We start from the raw sequence: 21,113 nt of genomic DNA on the forward strand, positions 1-21,113 counted from the left end.
TGGAGGACAAAGTGAGGCTGGTGACCTTGCACAGCCCTCCCTCACTGTAACACAATTCACTCACAAATCATGGCGTCATCTTCCTGATGTCATGGTCCTCTTCAAGAACAAAGGACGAATCATAACATGACCTGAGTCAGATGTGACATTCCAACCCCAGCATCCAAATCCAGGGGTCTCTAGGACTTCCCCTCCTTCTCTTCCTCTATCCCATAAAATAGACCAGGTTGTCTGGTCCAATCTGTACATGAACAGAGGTCCCTTCTACAACATCCTCAAAAAGTGTACACTCAGCCTCTCTTTGGATATCTCCAGAGAGTGGAAACTCATTGCCCTTTGAGATAGTCTGTATCTTGGGACAGTTCTGATTGTTAGCCAGTCTGGGGGCATAGTGAGCCCAAATCTACCTCTCTATAACTTCTGCCCATCACTCTGAATTCTGCCCTCTAGGGCCAAGAGGAATAAGGCTAATCTTCTTTGTGATTGCTCTTCAAACACTTGGGTGGGGGGCAGCTGTCATGCCCCTATTAAGTCTTTTCTTCAGTCTAAACATTACCAGTTCCTTCAACTCATCCTCTCCTAATCCAGTTTCCAAATACTTTCCTTCCTCTGCTCCCACTACTGACTCTGCCCTCATGTCCATAGCTCTATCCACCGCCCCACTTAGCTGTCTCTCTGCCCCTGCAGGAGATCATTTATGTAAAGGATTAGCAAACCCTGAAGTGCTAAGTAAAGGTCAGCTGTTACAGCAGATGAATGATGAGCATTGATTGATTGATAAGATGACCCTTCTGAACCAGAAATAATCAGAGGGTCTTCATTTGGAGTCATTTATCAGAAGAAACACACCCATCTCTTTCATAACATGCAAAGGTAGAAACACTCCCAAAATCTGAAGTCCACATTTCTATCCAGGTCAGGCCCAGCTTCTGAAATGGCAAACCAGAGGGTAAAATGTGATTTGAGATGGGAAATTGCTCCCTGGGGATTTCCCATAGTAGTCACAGGAGCCAAATAGTCACCAAAAAGTCTGACTGTCTCCATGCTTTCCTATCTTGGGAGGTCCTGAGAGGGTTCTACCAGAGGAAGAGAGGAAGTGGGAGGGGAAGGGGAAGGGATGGAAGAGGGATTTCAGCACTGAATCTTGGACTTGGAAGAACCCTCCAAGGGCATCTAGGCCAGCTCACAAGAATCCCCTCAACCATTTCCATAAGTGATCAAGCAGCCTTCACTTGAAGCCCTCCAGTGAAGCAGAACTCATTACTTCCCAAGGCAGTCTAGTCTACCTTCGGATAGCTCAGATTGTTGGGGAGTTTTGCTTCACATCGAGCAGTCATGAACACTGGCTGTGTATGAAGAGTGAGATGTAGCTCTGAGCTGTCAGAGGCTATAGGAAAAGAGTTCCTCTGTATTCCAAGGTACCTTAGAGGCTTAGGAAGGTTCTGGAACTTCTAAACTTCTAAGAATCCCTTACAGCCCATTTTTGGGGGTGGCAGACGAGGAGACAGGGTGAGGACTTGGTACCATTTTAGTATCCCAAACCCTCCAGTTGGCCTCCCTTGTCCCAGATTTGGCCCATACTACACCCCCGATTAGACCCAGACCTACCATGAGTTCATTGGTCCCTGGAAAATGTCAAAGGCTAACTTCAATCAATTTACTTCTCCTGTGATCAAGACAGCATTTGGATCCACAATTCCCTTGAGGACAGAGGGGAAACCAGTCTGATTCACTGCACTGAAATGATGTTCTGCATGTCACTATCACAACATATGTGTACATGGAGTTCTACAAGAGTCATGGACAGAAATATTTCTTTCTTGTGTACTCTGGGGAGCAGGGTGATGCAACTTTTGTCTGCTTGAGGAGATTGTGAAATGTGGGAATAGTCTTTATTTTCCCCCTGGACCTACTCAGTCACCTGCTACTGACTGAATGATGGGGGAAGAATTTATTAAAAAGTGAAGTGATAACATCTGGTTTTTCCCTGGAAAGGGGGCCAAGCCAAGAATACTCTAGCCTTCTTCGGACAAAGAGATGGCCACTGGGGCTGGAGACAGAGCTAGAGAGGGACGTGGGAGCCCTAATCCCCTGCAAGGCAGATGAATGTCAAACCAAACACTGCCAGGGCCTGAGTCCCAGACAGCTGGGCTGGGATCCCAGAAGTTAGAAGGTGCCTCGTGGAGATGGAGAAAGTATCTCAAGAAGTCTTTGGATAAAGCTCTAAGAATCAGATCGTTGCTGTCATTCAGTTGTGTCCAACTCTTCATGACACCGTATAGTCCATGAAGTTTTTTGGGCAAAGATACTGAAGTGGTTTGTCAATTCCTTCTCTGGTGGATTCAGGCAAACAGAGGTTTAATGACTTGCCCAGGGTCACACAGCTAGTAAGTGTCTGAGTCCATATTTGAACTCAGGTCTTCCTGATTCCAGGTCCAGTGCTGTATCTACTGAGCCACCTAGCTGCCTCTAAGAATGAAACAGAGCTGAAGTGAAGAAGGTTGGTACCATTTAGAAGCACTGACCAGTAGTGGGGCTTTCTGGAATAGGAACCTGGATAAAATCTTTAGATGTAAGCTCAGTCCTGGGGCCTCTCCAATGAGTCACACATAGCACTCTTTCACTTCCTGGATACTTAGTTAAGTCTGCATTTGGGGGTGGCGTGTATTTCTCCTTTATTCTTGATAATGAAGAAGCCCCACTAGAATTAGTTTGGGGCTGGGTCTCAGAAGGAAAAGAGATGACCCCAGAGAGGGGAGTATCCTAGAAACTTCCTTAAGGCTCAATTCAACTCGATCCAGGTGCCATCTCCCAAGAGAAATGTTTTCTAACCTCTCTCTCCCTATTCTGATCCTCTTGTACTTATTTGTGTAAATGGTGTAATTGCCCCAATGTAATATAATCTCTTTGAGGGCAGGAACTGTTTTTTAACTTTGGACCCCTAGAACCCAACACTGACTGTCTCTTAGTAGGTGTCTAATAAATTGTTGAATGAATGAATCAATGCAAGAATGAGACAGAAGAATATAGGGAAATGAACTTTGAAGATTATAGATTTTTGTCTGTAGTAATGGTCCCATGGAGGAGGAAATGGGATGTAAGTTTGATTTGGAGTAAGATTGATTTCCCTAGGCATCTGGGACTTGGAGATGGGATTCCTCTGGGTGCATGCACACACGCGCGTGCGAGTGTGTGTGTGTGTGTGTGTGTATACACACACACACACACACACACACACACACATATTCATTCTAGGAAGCTGAGGATGCTGACATTTGCCAGGGGTCACAGCAAATTAACAACAAACAAAAGCTGAAGGATGATGCACCATCAGCATTCAGGAGCTGTTCTCTGCACAGTCTCTCTAGGTGGGAGGAGTCCAGCATTCCTCCAGGGAAGAACTTCAAAGCAGTGACTTTGGGAAGAATCCAGGAGGAAGGAGTGAGAGGAAAGAAGGAAAATGTCAGCGAGGCTCCTGCCAGGGACCTCCCTGGACAGAGACACAAACAGGCGGTTCCCTCTTTCCCCTCCCGGCTCTGCAGATCCGTCAGGGCTTGGAAGGGTTGGGCTGGTTCCCATTGGCCAAAGGGCCGGCCAGAGTTTTCTTCCGGAAGGCCAGGAGAGATGGATTGCGGATAAGGGTATAAGCCAATCCCCAACGGACCCGACTTTGCTTGGATTTGGTGGTGTTCCTGGCTGGGTTCTTGGTCTGCAGCAAATGGATCCCTGAAGGAGACAGACCCCCACAAACACAGAACAATGTGGACTCTCCTTAATTCCTGACCTTCCATGGCCCCTGCCTCCCTTACACACCCACCTCTCATTTCTCACAAAGCTTCCTGAGCCTAGAGATAGAGAGGGTCCAAGACAGGAACATCCTTACTGAAAGCAGGAGGGATTGACTCATGGACAGCTTAGATACCTTCTTGTCCCTTATAAAGTTTTTTCCCATAACATGGAGCTCAGATTTTCCAGTGTGTGCTTTTGGGATCAGTGCCAGTAAGGACTCACAGAGAACATTTTATTCTTTAGGTGAACTGAAATATGACAGAGGAGAGGCTCTCCCTCCACTCTGTCAGGGTTCACCACTGGGAGCCCTAGCTATGCAGCCAGGACAAGAGTAAGGAGGGGAGAAATTTGCAGCCAGAGACAGACTTTCATAGTATCCTTCCAAAGCACTGCTCAGCAGCCAGTGGGACAACCCAGAAGGACGAAGGCCAAGGAGGAAGCCTTGGAATAGAGGGAGGCAGGAAACAGCAGGGAAACTCTCACCCTCCTCCCAGGCTGGGGACAGAGAAGCCAGCAAGCTGAACCATCTCACCTTCTTCTACATCACTTGGTCTGAGGACAGCTTGGGCTCCAGCCAATCCCCTAGAGCCAGGTGATTGCAGGAGCAGGAAACAAAAGGCTCTCATTGCTGGATGTGACTGGCTGACCTCCATCTTCAAGTAATAGCAGTAAGTGCGATAGCCTGAGGGAGGGATGAAAAGCCTGGCTAGGGAGCTTATACACACCGTGGGCTGGCTCACACACAAACACCTTGTGCTCTTGTCTAGGCAGGCTCCACGTGCCCATCATCCCTAGTCCAGGCCCCCTTAGCCTTTCACCTGGTCTACTGGAGTAGCCTTCTAGATGGTCTTCCTACCTCCCATATGTCCCTTCGCCAATCCATTTCTCATAGAGCTGCAGAAATAATTCTCCCAAGGTACATACAGTCTGACCACGCCACACTCCTGCTCTAAAAACTTCATTGGCGGGGCAACTAGGTGGCACAGTGGATAGAGCTCTGGCCTTGGAGTCAGAAGGACCTGAGTTCAAATCTGGTCTCAGACACTTGACACTTACTAGCTGTGTGACCCTGGGCAAGTCACTTAACCCCATTGCCTCACCAAAAAAAAAAAAAACCCAAACCAAAAACAAAAAAACCCGCTTCATTGGCTGAAACCCAAACTTTGGAATTGAAAGCTTTTATAGTTGGGCCCTAGGCTACCTTTCTAGCCTTGGTTCCCTTTCACCCAGGCAGCCCAGATAAGCAGGTATCATCTGAACCTGGAATTCCACCTCCCTTCTTAGTGCCCTCCCCTGGGTCACCATCCGCCCTTGCCTGTCCATGCCTTCCTCACTTCTGGCTCTCTCAGAATACTCCTCTTCCTTCCAAGCTCAGCTCCCAAGCCACCTAGTCCATGAGCTCCTCCATCCCTCCACGTGCTAATGGCTCTCTTCCTCCTCAGATCACCTGGTATTGACTTAACTGTACCAACCAACAGAAGGGAACTTCCTTAAGGGAAGGGCTTTTTTTTTTTTGAAGGGATTTTAAAAAATCCTTCCTCTGATCCCTGCCCTGCCCCCAGTCCCCTTAGAATAGGGCCTTGACCATGAAAGATGCTTTTGATGGTGACAGAATCAGAACTGAAAGGAACCTGGAAGGTCATCTAGTCCAATCCCCTTAAATTACAAATGAGGAAACTGAGGTCTGGGGAGATAAAGTACATTGAGGTAGATCCCACAGTAACAGAACTGGGATTTGACCCCATTAAACCACTCTTACTGTAACAGAACTGGGATTTGACCCCATTAAACCACTCTTACTGCTGGTTAAATTGGATTGAATTCAATTGAATATACATACTCTGAGTGCCTAATAATTAATAATAATAATAATAATAATAATAATAATAATAATAATAATAATAGCTAGCATTTATATAGTGCCCTCAGGTTTACAAAGTACTTAATGAATATGATCCCATTTTGCCCTCACAAAAACTGTACAAGGTAGGTGCTGTTATTATCCCCATTTTACAGATGAGGAAACTGAGGCAGATAGATCAAGTAACTTGCCCAAGATCACCCCAATTAGTAAGCGCCTTTGGGATAGCCAGGTGGTGCAGTGGACACAGCACTGGGTCTGGAGTCAGGAGGAACTGAGTTCAAACCTGGCCTCAGATCAAATACTTGACACTTACTAGCTGTATGACCCTGGGCAAGTCACTTAACCCCAATTGCCGTTAAAAAAAGAAAGAAAGAAAGAAGAGAAAAGAAAAGGTAAGTGACTGAAGTGGGATTCAAACTTAGGTCTTCCTGGCTCCAGCTCCAGTTCTCTGGTCTCTGTGATATACACACACACACACACAATCACCACAGTACTGCCTCACACTCAGTGTGTACATACGAAGCATGTACAGAGGCTCCTTTCACATGTAGTGTGAGTAACGCTACATAGGAAGTGTATGCATACACAGGATGCCTTCTCTGCAGCCTACCGACATCCTGAGAGGGTACACAGGCTAATTCTTTCACAAACAGCATGGAATAGGGAACAGAGCACTTACTTGGTGTCAGGAAGACCTGGATTCCAATCCTGCCTTAAATAGTAGCTAGCTGCGTGACCCTAGGCAAGTCGCTTAACCTCTCTATGACTCAGTTTCCTCCTTTGTCAATTTTGGTGCTTGGGCACAATGACCATTAAGGTGTGCTCTCAGACAATCCATCTCACAGACAAGGGGTGCACACGAACCACCCACACATGAAACGCACACAGACATACAATCCCCCAAGGCTTTCAGGCTGTCCATGCAGGAGAAAACAATTGCAAGAAGGGAAGGGATTTATTTCAGACTGCACTCGACTCAGTGGCAGGCTCAGGTCTCTTCCTTTCCCTCCACCCCATCCAACCTCTCTGCCAGGCTCAGTGCCCCTCCCCCACTTGGGCAGCCAGTGGTCTCAAATTCATCCCCATGGCTGCCCTTACCTGGGTCCAAAGTGTCCACACCATGGCAGAGAAAGCTGAGGTCCATCTGGCAGAAGTGGATGACGTTGAAGAGGGTGGAGATCGCCATCCTGCAGATGCCCACTATGATGCCCACCAGCACATTAATGGGGAAGAGCAGGAAAGTGATGGAATATAAAGCTTTCCTAATGGGGAGGGGACACAGGAGAAAAGCTGAAGAAGGGGCCTGCCTCCCTTCCCTCGGGAAGGCAAAATGGCAGGCAGAGAGAAGTGTGTCTATGCCAGCCTCCACCCCTGGGGCCCTAGAATGCTCCAACTGACCCTGTCACAAAAAAAGGAGTTAACAAGTCCACCCTGGCTGGGGTGGGAGATGAGCCACCCTCTCCCACTGTAATCAAGGAGCTTGGAGGGAACAACGCCAAACCCAAAATGAAGCTCATGGGCACATTTCAGGCATCAAGAATGACAAGTGGAGAAGATATTTCTGAATAAGGGGGACGGCCTTTCCATTCTATCATGGAAGCAGGCACCAATTCTAGATTCAAATAAGGATCCTCCTGTCTGAGCACCGGGCTTTCTGAGAGAACAAAGACAGAGCACAGGAGAGAGAATAAAGCTTGGAACGGGAATCAGGAGACCCATTCTCTCCCCATGTAACCCTGTTCACACAAGGTCTACATCAAGGCCAAACTCCTCAGCCACTTAACTTCTCTGGCCTCAGTTTCCTTATCTGTAAAATCAATATAATTATACCCACCCTTCTTACTTCAGTGGGCAAACGACTATAGTCCTAGAATCTTAAGACTACAAGGGTCCTTAGGGATCATCGAGCTGAACCCTCACATTTTCCAGATGTGGCAATGAAGCCCAGAAAAGAGAAATGCCTTGCATAAGATCTCTCAGGAAGTGAGTAGCAGGACTAGCACAAGAATCCAGGTCTTTCAACTCCTTATTCAGTCTACTTTTCCCTACCCCCTCAATAACAGACATGAGGGCACATGATAAAACCCTAAAGTGCCATACAAATATAAGGAATTATATTTATACATATAAATTTACATATAAAATTATACATACAAATTTTATATAATTATAGTTTTTATTATCCAAAAAATAAAAAAGAAAGGAAAGGCAAAGAAAAATGAGAGAGAGATGGAGGAAAGGAAAATTAAAAGGAGAGGCAGAGGGACCAAGGGAGAGAGGGATAGAGAAAGAGGAAAAGAAGGAGGGATAAAAAGGAAGAGACAGATAAAAATGGACAGAAAGAATGGGATAAGGAAAGAGGGAGAAACTGAGGGAAGGGGAAGGATAGAGAAAGGAATAGAGAAAGGACAGATAGCTTTGCTTTGTCTGATACTATTTTGTCCTGCTTTTTTTTTCTATTCACCTGATACATAATAAATTTTGTTCCAGCCTCTCTTTTTCATTCTGTAAGGGTCTACTTTTCAGATGTTTCTTGTCTATAAAGATTGTTGAAATAGACAAAAGGAGAGGAAGGGGAGCTTAGAGGGACAGGGCAAAGGTAGAGGGAGAAGGAACAGACTGAAGGAGGGAGAGAGGGAGAGATGGCAGAGTTCAAGAGAGAGGGACGGACAGAGAGACAGACAGAGAGGAGAAAGGACAGATAAATCAAGAAAGGCACAGAGAGGGAAAGACCGAGAGAGGAAGGGGGAGGCAGGGAGAATGAGAGAGAGAGAAGTGTGGCCTCCTCACCTGTTAGTCAGCTCTCGCTGGTCATGGTGACTCTCTAGGAAGGCCCAGCGAGCAGCAAGGTTCTGCACAATCACAGCCAGCACCAGAGTGAGCCAGAAGGGCCTATATGGAAAGGAGCCACAGTGATAAAGCCAGGGCTGGGGAAGGCCAATGGAAAGGTGCCATGCAGGGTCATCTTGGGGCCAAGCCAGGAAGGGCCAAGTCAACGACTGCAACAGACCTGGCTTCCCCCGGGTCCCCAGGCCAGCCCAGCCCAGTCCGGTCTGCTCACTCACCACATGCTCTCCAACATACGGAAGAGCAGGAGGTTCCTGCTGTACAGGATGGGTATGATGACCAGAAAGGTGAAAACCACAAACCCAAGGAAGAAGACGACCTGCTGGAGGAAGAGCCCTGAAGGGGGAAAAAGAGGCAGAGTCAGCTGGGCTGGGACCACTGAGGCACTGGAGGCCAGTCATGCCGAGCCACACTCAGGGCTCCTGCTAGGTGCAGCAGAAATGAAAAAGGCAGGAGCAAGCCCAGCCCTGTCCCCAGATCTGCCACCGTCTAGCTGGGCAAGCTGGGTCCTCTCTCTGGGCCTTGGTTTTCTCATCAGGAGAGCCCTCCCTGCTCTACCCTCCTCCCAGTGTTACCTCTCTGCCTCTTTGGGCTCCCCAAAGAAGCAGCAGTCACCTTTGGGGATAACAGTCACTTACCTCCATAGAGGCAAAGAGCGTGAGAGCACTCTAAGTATTTTAAACTCTACACACACACACACACACACACACACACACACACACACACATACACACACACACACACAGGGTAGTGACATGTTCTGGTAGCTGCCTTCCCAAACTTCTTCAAACTCCCCTGGAAAGGTGTTACTTTTTCATATATATAATTGTGTTGTATTATTATATATTAATATATTATTGATATATTAATATATTTATTTAAAATGAGATCCCTTTAAAAAGGTATTATACATACAAATATATTTAAAATGAGATCCCTTTAAAAACATGAGATACATATATATGTAAATGTATTTAAAATGATATCCCTTTAAAAAAGTGTCATAAATATAACTTTTAAATGACATCCCTTAAAAGACATAAAATATTAACATATTTTAAATTAGAGTCCTTTAAAAAGTACATATATTTGTATATATTTTTCTCTCTGTCTCTATGTATATGTGCACACATAGAGGATTGCTTAAGCACTTGCTTCTAGGAGAACCATAATGAATCCGATGTAAGGGAAGTGTCTTGGAGAGACAGGAGCATGTGTAGACATCCTATAACTAGCAGGGATGGTTGACTATGTGGTTGAGAGGACCTTTCTTCTAACTGGTCTTGGGGCTGGAACTTAGAACTGTCCTGCTGGTCTCAGCTGCCACCTCCTTTGCCTCACTCGCTCTTGGGGAATCTAGGTGACTCTTTCACCTACAGCAGGTAGTGAAAGAGTCTTGGGACCTTTTCCCCAATGCTGCCACATGGGCCCAAGAAGGAGGCTTTGGTCCTTGGCCTTTTCCTTTGTTTCTCTTGTTCTAAATGAAGGGAGTGACATGGCACAATTTAGTGAGTTAGGAAGGTCATATTGAGCGCACTCAAGTACCCCAGAGCGTGGGTTCCAAGATGAGTGCAGCAGCCAACCCAGCAATGAGTCCCTGAGGAACAAAAAGTCTTTTACCTAGGCCAGCAGAAGCTGAGATGAGGATTCATCAGGAAGTCATGCCACATCTGGAATGAACTTGGTGGGATCCATGCTATATGGGAACTGAGCTAAGTTTTGAAATTAATCCCCCAGATATGAAGTAATACACAACCTAGGTGTTCAAGGAAATGCTTCTATGTTTATTCTTTCAATATCTTTGGAGTAAATATCATTTTGCAAAAAATTAATTGATTTTAAGTGGTTAAATGAGGGGAAGGAAAGAGAATAAGGATTTATATAGTCCCTACTATGGGTCAGGCATGGTGCTAAGTGCTGTAAAAATATTATCTTCTTTGATTCTCATAACAACCTTTCAAGGTAGGTGATATTGTTATCCCCATTCTACAGTTGAGTTAACTGAGGCAGACAGAAGGGAAGTGACTTGCCCAAGGTCACAAAGCTAGTAAGTGTCTGAGGCCGAATTTGAATGCAGATCTTCCTGCTCTATACATTGCACCACCTAGCTGCCATGGAGCTGGGACACCAGTTACTGGTGTCTAACAAAGCCAGTTTGAGCCAAAGTTGATAGAAAAAACAGATATCCCCAATTTCTCAGGGTACCCTATAACCCTGAGGGGTGAGGGGGAGGTGGGGGATGTAGCCTGCCAGGCCTTGGGAAAGGAGCCAGAACATAGTTGCTGCAGATATAAGAACATACACATATCATTTAAAGGGCTATCATTTTAAGAAAGTATATTCATGTATAATCCATACAGGTCTATATGTATAAATACATATGCCTATGCCTGGTGTGGACCAGTAATTTGCTTGGTGTATGAAGCACTTAGTGAGGAACATTATCCATAAGTACAGGTCTATACCTTTTCCGTAAAATATAGAATTGCCTGGAGTACCCAAAGGCACACAGCCAGTATATGTCAACAGCACATTCTCTATTACCACCATTGGTACTCTGAGTTCCATTGCAGGCAGCCCTCAGGCTTTACACAAGCTAAACTTAGGGCTTAGGGAGGGGGATAGTGGCTGGACCACACTGTAAATATTCCTCTCCCTTGGACTTGTCGCATGGTGTTTTCCACCCACCAAGTCCTAGTATCAGATGGGCCCCTTCTAAGACAATGCATACCTGTGAAGCATCCTCATCTCCTCCTTGGCGACCACCAACCCTCTCACCTGAAATTCCTTCTCTCTCCCTCCCTTGCACCCAGCTTGCCCTGAAGCTCTGCTCCCTCTTCCTTCAGAAAGCCTGCCATGATCAATCTTACCTACATGAAGTCCTCTCTCCTTTGGCATTTGGTAGCCCTATTATCTTTATTTCTTATTTGGCACTTAGCCTTATAGGGTAAGTTTTCTAATTGTCCATGTAAGATTCAAAGGACAGGGAGCATCTTCACACCTGCAGTAGAGTTTAGCATTGAGCTAGGCACAGGATGGGGAGAGGGAAAGTGAGAAAGCTCATTGATAGGGCATTTAATGGACCTCTCTCCCTTCTTCCTCTTCTAGGGAAAGAACTTAGTGATGCTCGAAGGCTTGAAGTCTAGGGAGGAAGGGGGCAGCTCACCGAGGCAGACGAAGGCTGTTTGATAACCTGAAAAGCTCATCCAGCAGAAGATGGCAGTGGCACTCACACCCTGCCTCTGTGGCTTGGGTCCTCCATCTGGAGCAGCACCACAATGCCGAGCCCTCAGGTTAGCTCTGTTGGGAAGAGAGATTGGGGACCTGGTGGAGGGGAGGCAGGGAAAGGGGAGCAGGAGAGGGCCTCAGCCCACCCACTCTTGGGCTGACTCAGTGAGAAGAGAAGACTTCTGGGTATTAATTCTGGGTCCTGCCCACAGCCTCTGCTGAGCTCCCAGATACCCTCTTACCATGCCCCCAGGAAGCCACCCTCTTGGGATCCCCAAAAGAAGCAGTGGTGGCCTCTATGAATAATAATCAGTTATATTCAAAAAGTTCTTTGCTTTGTACAAATTGTTTTTTTCCCAATGGTGTTGTGAGGGAGGCAGCAGCAATATCAGGCATTTGTGTGGTGCTTTGAAGTTTGCAAAGCGCTTTACAGATGACAGGTTGAGTCAACAAGCAATCATTAAGCACTTACTATTTGTCAAGCATTGGGCTAAGGTCTAGGGACATAAAGAAAGGCAAAAACAGTCCCTGCCCTCAAGAAGCTCACAGTCCCATGAGGGAGACAATGTTTAAACGACAATGTTTGCAAGATACATGCAGGAAAAATTGGAAATAATCCCAGGGGAAGGTGCTAGCATTAAGGGCAATCAGGAAAGGCTTCTTGTAGACAGCCTAGACTTAAAGGAGGGAAGGAAGATGGGAGGAGATGAGGATAGAGAGCATTCCAGGCATGGGGGAAGGGGGATAAAAGGAAGAGTCAAGAGAGGGAGGACCAGGGAGGAGGCTGGTGTCGCTGGGTTCCAGAGGAATGGGGGACCAGGGAAGGGGCTGATGTCACTGGGTTCCAGAGCACTCAGAGGGGAAGGAGGTATAAAAAGACTCAAGGTCTAGCAAGGACCCAGGTAGTCAAGGGTGCGGGATGCCAAACAGAATTTTATTTGCTCCTGGAAGCAATAGGGTGCCACTGGGATTTATTGAATAGGGGATGGGGACACAGTCAGACTTGTGCTTTAGGAAGGTCCATTTGATATCTGTGTGGAAGGCAGACTGCAGTGAAGGAGTCTCCAGGCAGGGAGACCAATCTGCATCAAACATCCAGGAATGAGGCGATGAGGGCCTTCTGTTCTTATCTGATCCCCACAACAACCCTGGGAGGCAGGTACTAATATCATCCCCATTTCACAGATAGAGAAACTAAGGCGAACAGAAGTTAAGTGACTTGCCCAGAGAGTATCTTAAGTAGAATTCAATCACAGGTCTTCCTGACTCTAGCCCCAGTGCTCTATGGACTAGCTGCCCTCAGAAGTTATGACTGCTCTCACTCACAGACATTGAGGTGAGCTATACTGGGCTTATATCACTAGTTAGTAGCAGAGCTGAGACTTGAACCCAAGACTCTAAGCCTGATGTTCTTCCCATCGTACTACACTTCCCCTTCATAAATGGGAAAGATCTGAGCAAAGTTGTTTCCCAGCAGTTTTGGTACCCCTCAAATAAACTCTTAAAAGACAAATTCAATTAAGTAGGAAGGGAGAAAAATCTTTTCGGGGAGACCTCGGGACACAAAACCCCCCTGGTTGGAGACCTCAGCTATCCCTGGAGGAAAGAAAGGGAAGGGGCAGACGGGAGAGGAACTCCCCTGGGTCATCCCTTTCAGGGGAGGAAGCCCTCCATCTGCTATCTTTCTATTTTAACCAATTATCTAGTAAATTACTACTGAATTCAGGTGTTTCTACCTATTGAAAAAGCACAGGTAATGTCAGGGCCCTCAAAACTTCAGCACCTTAGAAATAAAGTCCTAATTGCCTCTTCCTGATTACAATTCGGACTCTGGGACTGAAGTCTGATGGTCTAGGCCAAGGAGGAGGAAGAAAATCAGATCAAATCCTATGGGCCATCAATTCTAAGAGGCTAACCAGAAGTGGCATGTTATCTGTAGCTGCAATGAAGTCTCCTGCCTCAGTCTTTACCCCGTAATCCATCCTGTATGTGTAGACGCAGTAACCTTCCTCATATATACTTAGCTGCCACCCTCTAAGTCCAAATCAAGTCTCAGTTCTTTTGTCTGACATTCAAGGCCCTCTACATCTGGTCCTGACCTACCTCTCCAACCTCCCCTCCCTCTAACCTGCACTCTCCATTCCAGCCATTATTACTCACTGCAGAGTAATAATTAGCAGCAGTGGCACCTGGGACAAGCAACAGGAAACCTACCATTAAATAAGCTTTATAAATTATGATATGAATTAATACAAGAAGTAATTAAAACAAATTCAATTGAGTGGGAGGGGAAATTATTTATTATAGTGGACTATATGCTATTGGAGGAGTTCATGTAATAAAGTTTTGTGCCCTATGCATTTCCACGCCCTAGGGAAAAACCCCTGTCTCTCATCCTAGTTACAGCTCTACCTCACTGATCCCTCTACCTGCCATGCCTTTTTTTAAACCTCTGTACATTTTGCTCATTCTATTCTCCTCCCTTCCCTGCCTTCAGCTTCTAATCTCTTGGTGCTCTCTGTATTCAAATCCTTCCTAAAATTCACCAACCTGCCTTTTCTAGGAAGTCCCCCTGATCACTGTTCATATGAATGCCTTCCCTCTGTGATTATTTCCAATTTATCTTGTTAAGTTCCTGTTCTTATCAGCATTGTAAGATCATAGATTCGGAATTGGAAGGGAATTAGAGATCATTTAGTCCAATCTCTTCATTTTTACAGATGAAGAAACTGAGGCACAAAAAGGTTTAAGTGACTCACACAGGCAGTAAGTGATAGAGATTCACACTCCAGTTCTGTGACTCCACGTTCATCCCTTTTCCCCTTGTCCCACCCCTCCCTCTAAGCTCTCAGGAGGTCAGGGAGCTTATACCACTCATTCCCTTGGGCCAGTACCATGGGCCAATTAGATCCTTCCCTTCCCTCTCCCATACTCCATACCACACTCACCTGTGTGTGACCATTGATCTTGTCAGCATGAGGAAGGTGAGTAAGCAGGACAGGACCAGGGCAGAGACATAGCACACTGGAAAAAGAATGGGCCTGAGGGTCAGCAGCCAGAACCAAAAGGACAGTGACCTGAGTGACACCTCCCCCAGACACCAAGTTAGGCTTTCTCTCCGACACCAGTCTCCAGAGCAATGGCTGCCATAGGCTTGGTGTCCCTTGTTTAGGGATGACCATTACCAGAAACACCATCAACTCTCAACTGCCAGTATATGGATCCAGTCTGTGGATTATACATAACGAAATGCCTGGCTCCCCCATCCCAGGACACTCCTCCTTGGCACATGCTCAAATGATGCCAATCCATTCTAGCATCTGGCTGAGCCAAGCAACTAAGAAAGATGTTGTAACAATCAAACAAACAACCCTCCTCCTCCCACCCCTCAAAAAACCAAACCTTACAGACATTTTTCAAATCTAAATCTATACAACTATTTGTCACGGCTCTCCCTACATGAGGATGGGCAGTCAAGTCTCTTATACAGACAACATTCTCTAGAATATACACGATGCTTACACATCTATATTATGTATATGTCATATATAAATTTTGTCCTTCATTAATACAATGGGTCATCTCAGTGTTGAGGTGACCTTGGTTCTCAAATGCCCAGCCAGCACCAAGTACAACCCGGGGCAAGTGCCTGTGAAGCCAGAGGGACTTCAAGGGTGGACTCTGTGGATGGGCCCACCCACCTAAATTTGAAGAAACTTCTCCTCCTCAGTGTGGTTGCAGGGGGAGGCATGACAACCCTCAGAGAGCAGCAATTAAGTCAAAAGGGCCACTGGCATCTGTATCAGTGGAAGGAATTTCCCTGCCTGGGAAGTCCAGGGTCTTGAAATGTTTCAGTCAATGTTTATGAGAAAGACAGGAAGGGACAGAGATGGGAAATGAGAGGGACAGAGAAGGGTAGAGGAAGGACCCAGAGGAGGGATGGCTAAAGATAAAACATCAGCTAATATTTTCAACAGAGGAGAAAACACATTTTCCAAGTTTGTTATTAATAAAGGCCCTTTATTGAAGCCCCCGTATCTTAATTATAGGTGGAAAATGCTAGCTAAAAATGGACCTTCTCTATATGTATTCAATCTCTATACAGATATACCTGTATCTATCTATATGTATCTGTATCTATATCATCTATAGGTATCTAAATTTATATTTATCTCTATTTATCTATATCACCTATATCTGCATATGTATTTATGCACATATGCATGCATACACAAACAAAACTGTATATTTGTGCTTAATAAATGAATATATACCCAAATATGTGTGCATGTCTGTGTGTGTGTGTGTGTGTGTGTGTGTGTGTGTGTGTGCGCGCGCGCATGCGTGCATACACACACATCTGGGTATATATATATTAAGCACAATAAATATTTACTACTATATTACAAGGCAAGTCAGTGTAGTATAGTGGATAGAGAAAGGCCTCAAAACCTTCAGAAAGACTTGGGTCATGACACATGACCTCAGTTCTCTTGGCAACTGCCTACAGGTTGCAAAGAAGATGCCAACCTCCATTACTACAGGAAATCTCCTCACCCTGGCATTCCCTTTGTCAAAGAAAACATAGGTCCACTCCCCATTCTATACAAAGTACTGTTGTAGGTGCTATGGAGAACTCTAAGGGGAATAAGTCATGGTTTCTGCCCTTTAGAAGTTTAGTCTAGCATGGGAGAGAAAACTCACAAGAAATTATAACCAGCACTTCCAGGCCAGACATGCTACATGTCAAATGATTGGGATAGACCATAAGTATTTGTAAAGAAGGGCAGGTGTCCTCAGGGTTCCTTGAGGGCTGTCTGAAGAACCTGGGTTTATAGACTGACTTTAACTCAAAGTTGCACGTCATTTGAACTGTCTTCTTGGAGGAAACTACCTAAGTGTAATGGGTAAACAGGAACGTGTGAGTGGGAGGTCAAAAAGTTCCCTGGTCACTAAAAGGATTCTTAATTGGCTGAAAGTTGGCCTGGCATTATGAAATGCATCCAGAGGGACCAATCCCAAAGGGATGAAGAGTGTTCTGAAGAAGAATTATCTTCATTTTGTGCCTCATGGGAAGAAGACATCTAAATTAAGTCTAGACAATCATGGGGGTTGAAAGAGGGCTGAGGGCTCAGGGAATTTTTAGCTACCTGTTCAGGACAGGTTACTATAGGATCATTCTTTTCCATGTACCTCTGATTGTCTCAGCTTTCTAGATTATGTCTGAATTTATACATCATTTCCTTTGTGAATGAACCTAGGAAAAGCCCACTAGTGGTCTGGTATGTTTGCAAAGTGGGGAAGAGAACACGGATGCTAGGAATGGATGTTGGAGCCAGGACACCCAGGCGAGTGGTGACAGCAGAAGAAATGAGACAGATGACCAGCAATATGAATACCGCAGGCCTTTGATCCCAAGGAGCCAACCTGGCTCAAAGGCCAAAGTCTCAGTGCCATGAGAGCTGAAAGGCTAGCAAGGTTTGCTTACAGCAGAGGAAACTCTCTTGGCAAATGGGCAGGGTTATACTTGGAAGGAATCAAGTTCCTTGGGAAACTGAGCTCCTCACTAGACCCTCCGCATGGGCCAGTCCTCCCTTTCTCTCTTCTACAGGAGGTGAGATGAAAGAAGGAGAGGTTTCACTTTGGAGTGGGATAAACCAATCACAACTAACTAACCTTGGACCCAGAAGCAGTTCACCTAAGTGATTGTTCTTCCCTGCCTTGGACACTCAGTCTATAGCGATGTATTTATAAAGGATCAGCCTGAGTGTAATCCTAAGCCATGGCCCCATAGATCGATGCACCTGGTAGAAAACGGCAGGTTAGCATTAATACCTGTCATGTGCCAGTTCAGGAGAAAGGGCAGGAAACCAGAGAGGAGGATGAGAGAAAGGGAGAAGAGAAGAAGCAATGCAGCGTCTGGGAGGCGAAGGGGATTCTTGAGGGGGGGTGGGATTAATAGTGGAGAGGAAGAATATTTACAACATGGGAAATTCATTTTATTCCTATCTACATTAGTAGATAGGATATAACGGAAGCCATTAACTGCAGAGGACATGGACTATGGGAGCCTCCAGTTGGGCTACGGTAGGGTCTCTCCTCCTGGCCCAAGCCCCCACAAGTCAGGTGACTAAGATGAAATACCATCTGCTGTGTTGTAGCACAAGTTGGCATCGCAGCGCACATGCCATCTGTAGTGTGGCACCATCAACTTGAGCACCTCCCCCGTCTTGTGGAGTTATCACTGAATGTTGGTCCTTCATTCTTGGACCGTAAGGCTTTTCTTCTTTTTCTCCCTTAGTGCCAAATAGATGATGCCTGCCCTCAGGCACCCCTTCTCTGGAGAGTTCAGCTAGATAGCTTGAGACAAGTTCTGGAACAGAGCTACATCATCACTTACTCTAGAGGAGCACAGTCCTTAACCCAAGACCAAAAGAGTCAGCTGTGAATAAATACTCCGCAATAAAGACATAAGGGGAAAGAGACCCAGGCCCTCCAACACTAGCAGCTGTAGCTGTATTCCTCCTGCTATATATAATTGGTCCAGACATTTTTATCTACATCCAATGCCACTCATTCTCACCATAGCCAACTGCTTATCCAGGACACGTTAGCTCCGTTCCCACTTCCTGGTTCCTAACAGAAGTACTAGTGACATCAGCCTCCACTTGCATCTTCTCTTTGCCGTAGCTCTAACTCCTTGGGAGAATCCTAGGGGAATCTCCCCTGTCCTCTAAAAGATGCCATCTGTGCTACATCTAATGCCATGCCTGCCACGCTCCATTCTCACTACCCTCCTAAAGCCCAAGGGATTCAGGGTGAGGCAGGAGGCTGGGCAAGTGGAAAGAGACTGGAAGCCATTTAGGGGGAAAAAGCATAGGGAGGGAGGGAGGGATGAGGAGTACTATAGGATCCCACATTGAGGAACAGTCTTTTCCTTGGTTGGCTCCAAGGTAATCAGCAGGTCCTGATCCTTTAGACACACGCTCCATTAGGTGAGTGAGTCAATGCCATTGGAAGGGGTGAGGGAGGGAGAGTAGGAAACTTTCTCTGGTGGTCTTTGAAAACTGAAGGGCCATTGCCCTCATGATGGTGCTGCATGCAAGCGCAGCCCCATCTTGAAACAAGAGAATGAATAAGATAATCCCTGATTCCCCTTTCAACCCTAAACATCACATCTGGAATTTCCCAGTGGCCTCACCTTCTAAAGCCCACAGGTAGTACTTCACCAGCTCTATCACCTCCAACTTGTCTTCTGAGAGGACCAGCCCAAAGCCAGCCAGCAGGTAGGTGACTTCTTCTGTGATTCCTGCTCTGGCCTTTTGGAGGATGGGAACAAAAGCCACCAGGAACAGCAGGGCCTCCTGTGAAGCAATGACAACATTATCTTGGTCTGGCTCCTAGAATTTTGTATAGAAAGAGTCTCATGGGATGGTCAAAGCTCATTAATTCAAACCCCACCAACCCATGATCTGTAATCGTCTCCTCTGGGCTAACCAGAAGTTGATCTCTACACTGTTAGCTAGAAATAAAAAAGGAGAATCTGCTGATTGTTAACCATTGATTAATTAGAAGGCTTTCTCTGTTCATGAAAGTTGGTCCCCAAATACAGTATAACTTTCTACCAGAAAGCAATTTTTTTATCTTTGGAGGAGATCACTGCAAGTATTTGAAAGCGTTAACACCCGCCAACTGTTCACTTCTTTACATTGGCCATCTGGACCTCAGAAAATCCAGATTAGAAGACTCTGACTGTAAAGGGATTTTTGAGGATTCTATTTAGGGAAGTGCCTGTCTGTTGTGGGGGCAAACTAAGTGCTGGGATGAATTGTTCTTTCTTTGTAGTAGATGTGCACGAATTATGATACTATTTTTGTGAGTTCTTTTTTGTCTCCTCCCCTGGGGAAAGAGGAGCAGAAGATAACTCCCCCCAGTGATTAAGGAGCAATTAGGAAGCTTCTAGTGAGGGAGGTGATGGTGCACGTGCACTTCACCCTGGTCAGACCATACCTAGAGTATGTTCAGTGCTGGGCACCATATTTTTAGGATAAGCATTAGTGAGCTGGAGGGCAAACAGCATAATGAAAGGCCTTGAGACCATGCCATGTGAGATCTATTGATGGAATAAGGGATATTTAGGCTGGAGAAGAGAAGTCTCATGAGGCTTATGGTAGCTTCCTGGCATTTATATAACACTGTAAGGTTCATGTAGGTGATCTCATTTGCTCCTCACAATAACCCTGAGAGGTAGGAGCTATAATTATCCTCATTTTAGAGGTGAGGAAACTGAGGCTGAGAAAGATTCTGACTTGCCCAGAGTGTCTGAGATAGGATTTGGATTCAGATCCTTCTGACTCCAAGGCCAATATTCTATTCACTGCATAGCTGTCTTCAAGTATTTGAAGGGCTGTCATGAGGGAAGAGAATTAAGTACCTATGATGTGCCAGGCAACACGTTAAGCACTTTACAAATATCATCTCATGTGGCAGAAATTTATTTTGTATGGCCCTGGAAGGCAGAACTACACAAAGACAGATTTAAGCTAAACGTAACAAGAATAATAATCACAGGATCTGAGTGTTGAGAGGAAGCGCAGTGGCCCCCAAACTCTACAGGGATCCCCACTTTAACATGATCCATGAGTGGTCATCCTGTCCTGCTTAAAAACCTACTCACCCAAAGCTGAATGCACTGCTCTAGGGTATGGTTGCTGTGCCCTCACTGGAGGTCGTCTGAAGGACCTCTCCTCAGGGATGGCATCCAGGAGTGGGGAACCTGGGTTCTGTGAAGTTTGGATTCAGTCAAAGGGCCACACTTGAGGACCTAGAGGGCCACAGGTTCCCCACCCCTGGAGACAGAATTTTTGGTCAGTTATGAGTTGGGGCCTAACTCTGAGGTTCTGTGATTGTTTGAGTTTATGATGCAAAACAGCTGAACGAACTCAGGTCATGGTGCCCAGGGGAATCAATCCTTGTGGTTGATTTCATAGAAATTTGTACTGACTCATCTCCATGCATGCCGCTTTCCACCTGGAAAATGTCATCTACTTAGGGGACCGGGGGAGTGGGGGGTGACTCCTTGTAAAGGAATGCAGCAGGATGGGGGTAGTAAGGACAAGGGGTACAGATGAGAAGACAGCATAAAGGTGGGGGAGCAGGGGGCATACCTGGTAAATTGTGATCGCTGCCAAGGTAGCTGAGAGGATGAGTTTCAGGGGAAGCCGGAAACCTGCAATCCCAAAGGGAAGGGCAGAGTGATCAGAGCCTACTTGATATTCCCAGAGGTCTACCCATCCACTGATCACACAGGTTCAACCTAGGGACCAAAGGTTGTGTCCATACACTCCTCCGGCCTCTCTAGTACCAGGCTCTAACCCTTGTATCA

General features: G+C 46.0%; 1 protein-coding gene across 3 annotated transcripts in view; it reads right to left on the reverse strand.

Annotated features, from left to right (window-relative positions):
• Positions 1-3,035: 3,035 nt before the first annotated feature.
• Positions 3,036-21,113, reverse strand: part of STRA6 (signaling receptor and transporter of retinol STRA6) — a 77,757-nt gene continuing 59,679 nt past the window's right edge. For all 3 annotated transcript variants that reach the window (XM_078150802.1, XM_020994695.2, XM_020994696.2), the window contains 9 exons: positions 20,896-20,957; positions 18,930-19,092; positions 14,677-14,752; positions 11,667-11,800; positions 8,719-8,836; positions 8,444-8,545; positions 6,752-6,915; positions 4,322-4,471; positions 3,036-3,726 (listed from right to left, as the gene is read on the reverse strand). In XM_078150802.1, coding sequence (XP_078006928.1) covers positions 3,548-3,726; positions 4,322-4,471; positions 6,752-6,915; positions 8,444-8,545; positions 8,719-8,836; positions 11,667-11,800; positions 14,677-14,752; positions 18,930-19,092; positions 20,896-20,957 — 1,148 coding nt within the window. In that variant the 3' untranslated portion in view covers positions 3,036-3,547. The remainder of the gene's footprint in view (positions 3,727-4,321; positions 4,472-6,751; positions 6,916-8,443; positions 8,546-8,718; positions 8,837-11,666; positions 11,801-14,676; positions 14,753-18,929; positions 19,093-20,895; positions 20,958-21,113) is intronic.

Source organism: Phascolarctos cinereus, unplaced genomic scaffold (genome assembly GCF_003287225.1).
Source record: "Phascolarctos cinereus isolate Bilbo 61053 unplaced genomic scaffold, phaCin_HiC Scaffold_3;HRSCAF=262, whole genome shotgun sequence".
NCBI classification, from domain to species: Eukaryota; Metazoa; Chordata; class Mammalia; order Diprotodontia; family Phascolarctidae; genus Phascolarctos; species Phascolarctos cinereus.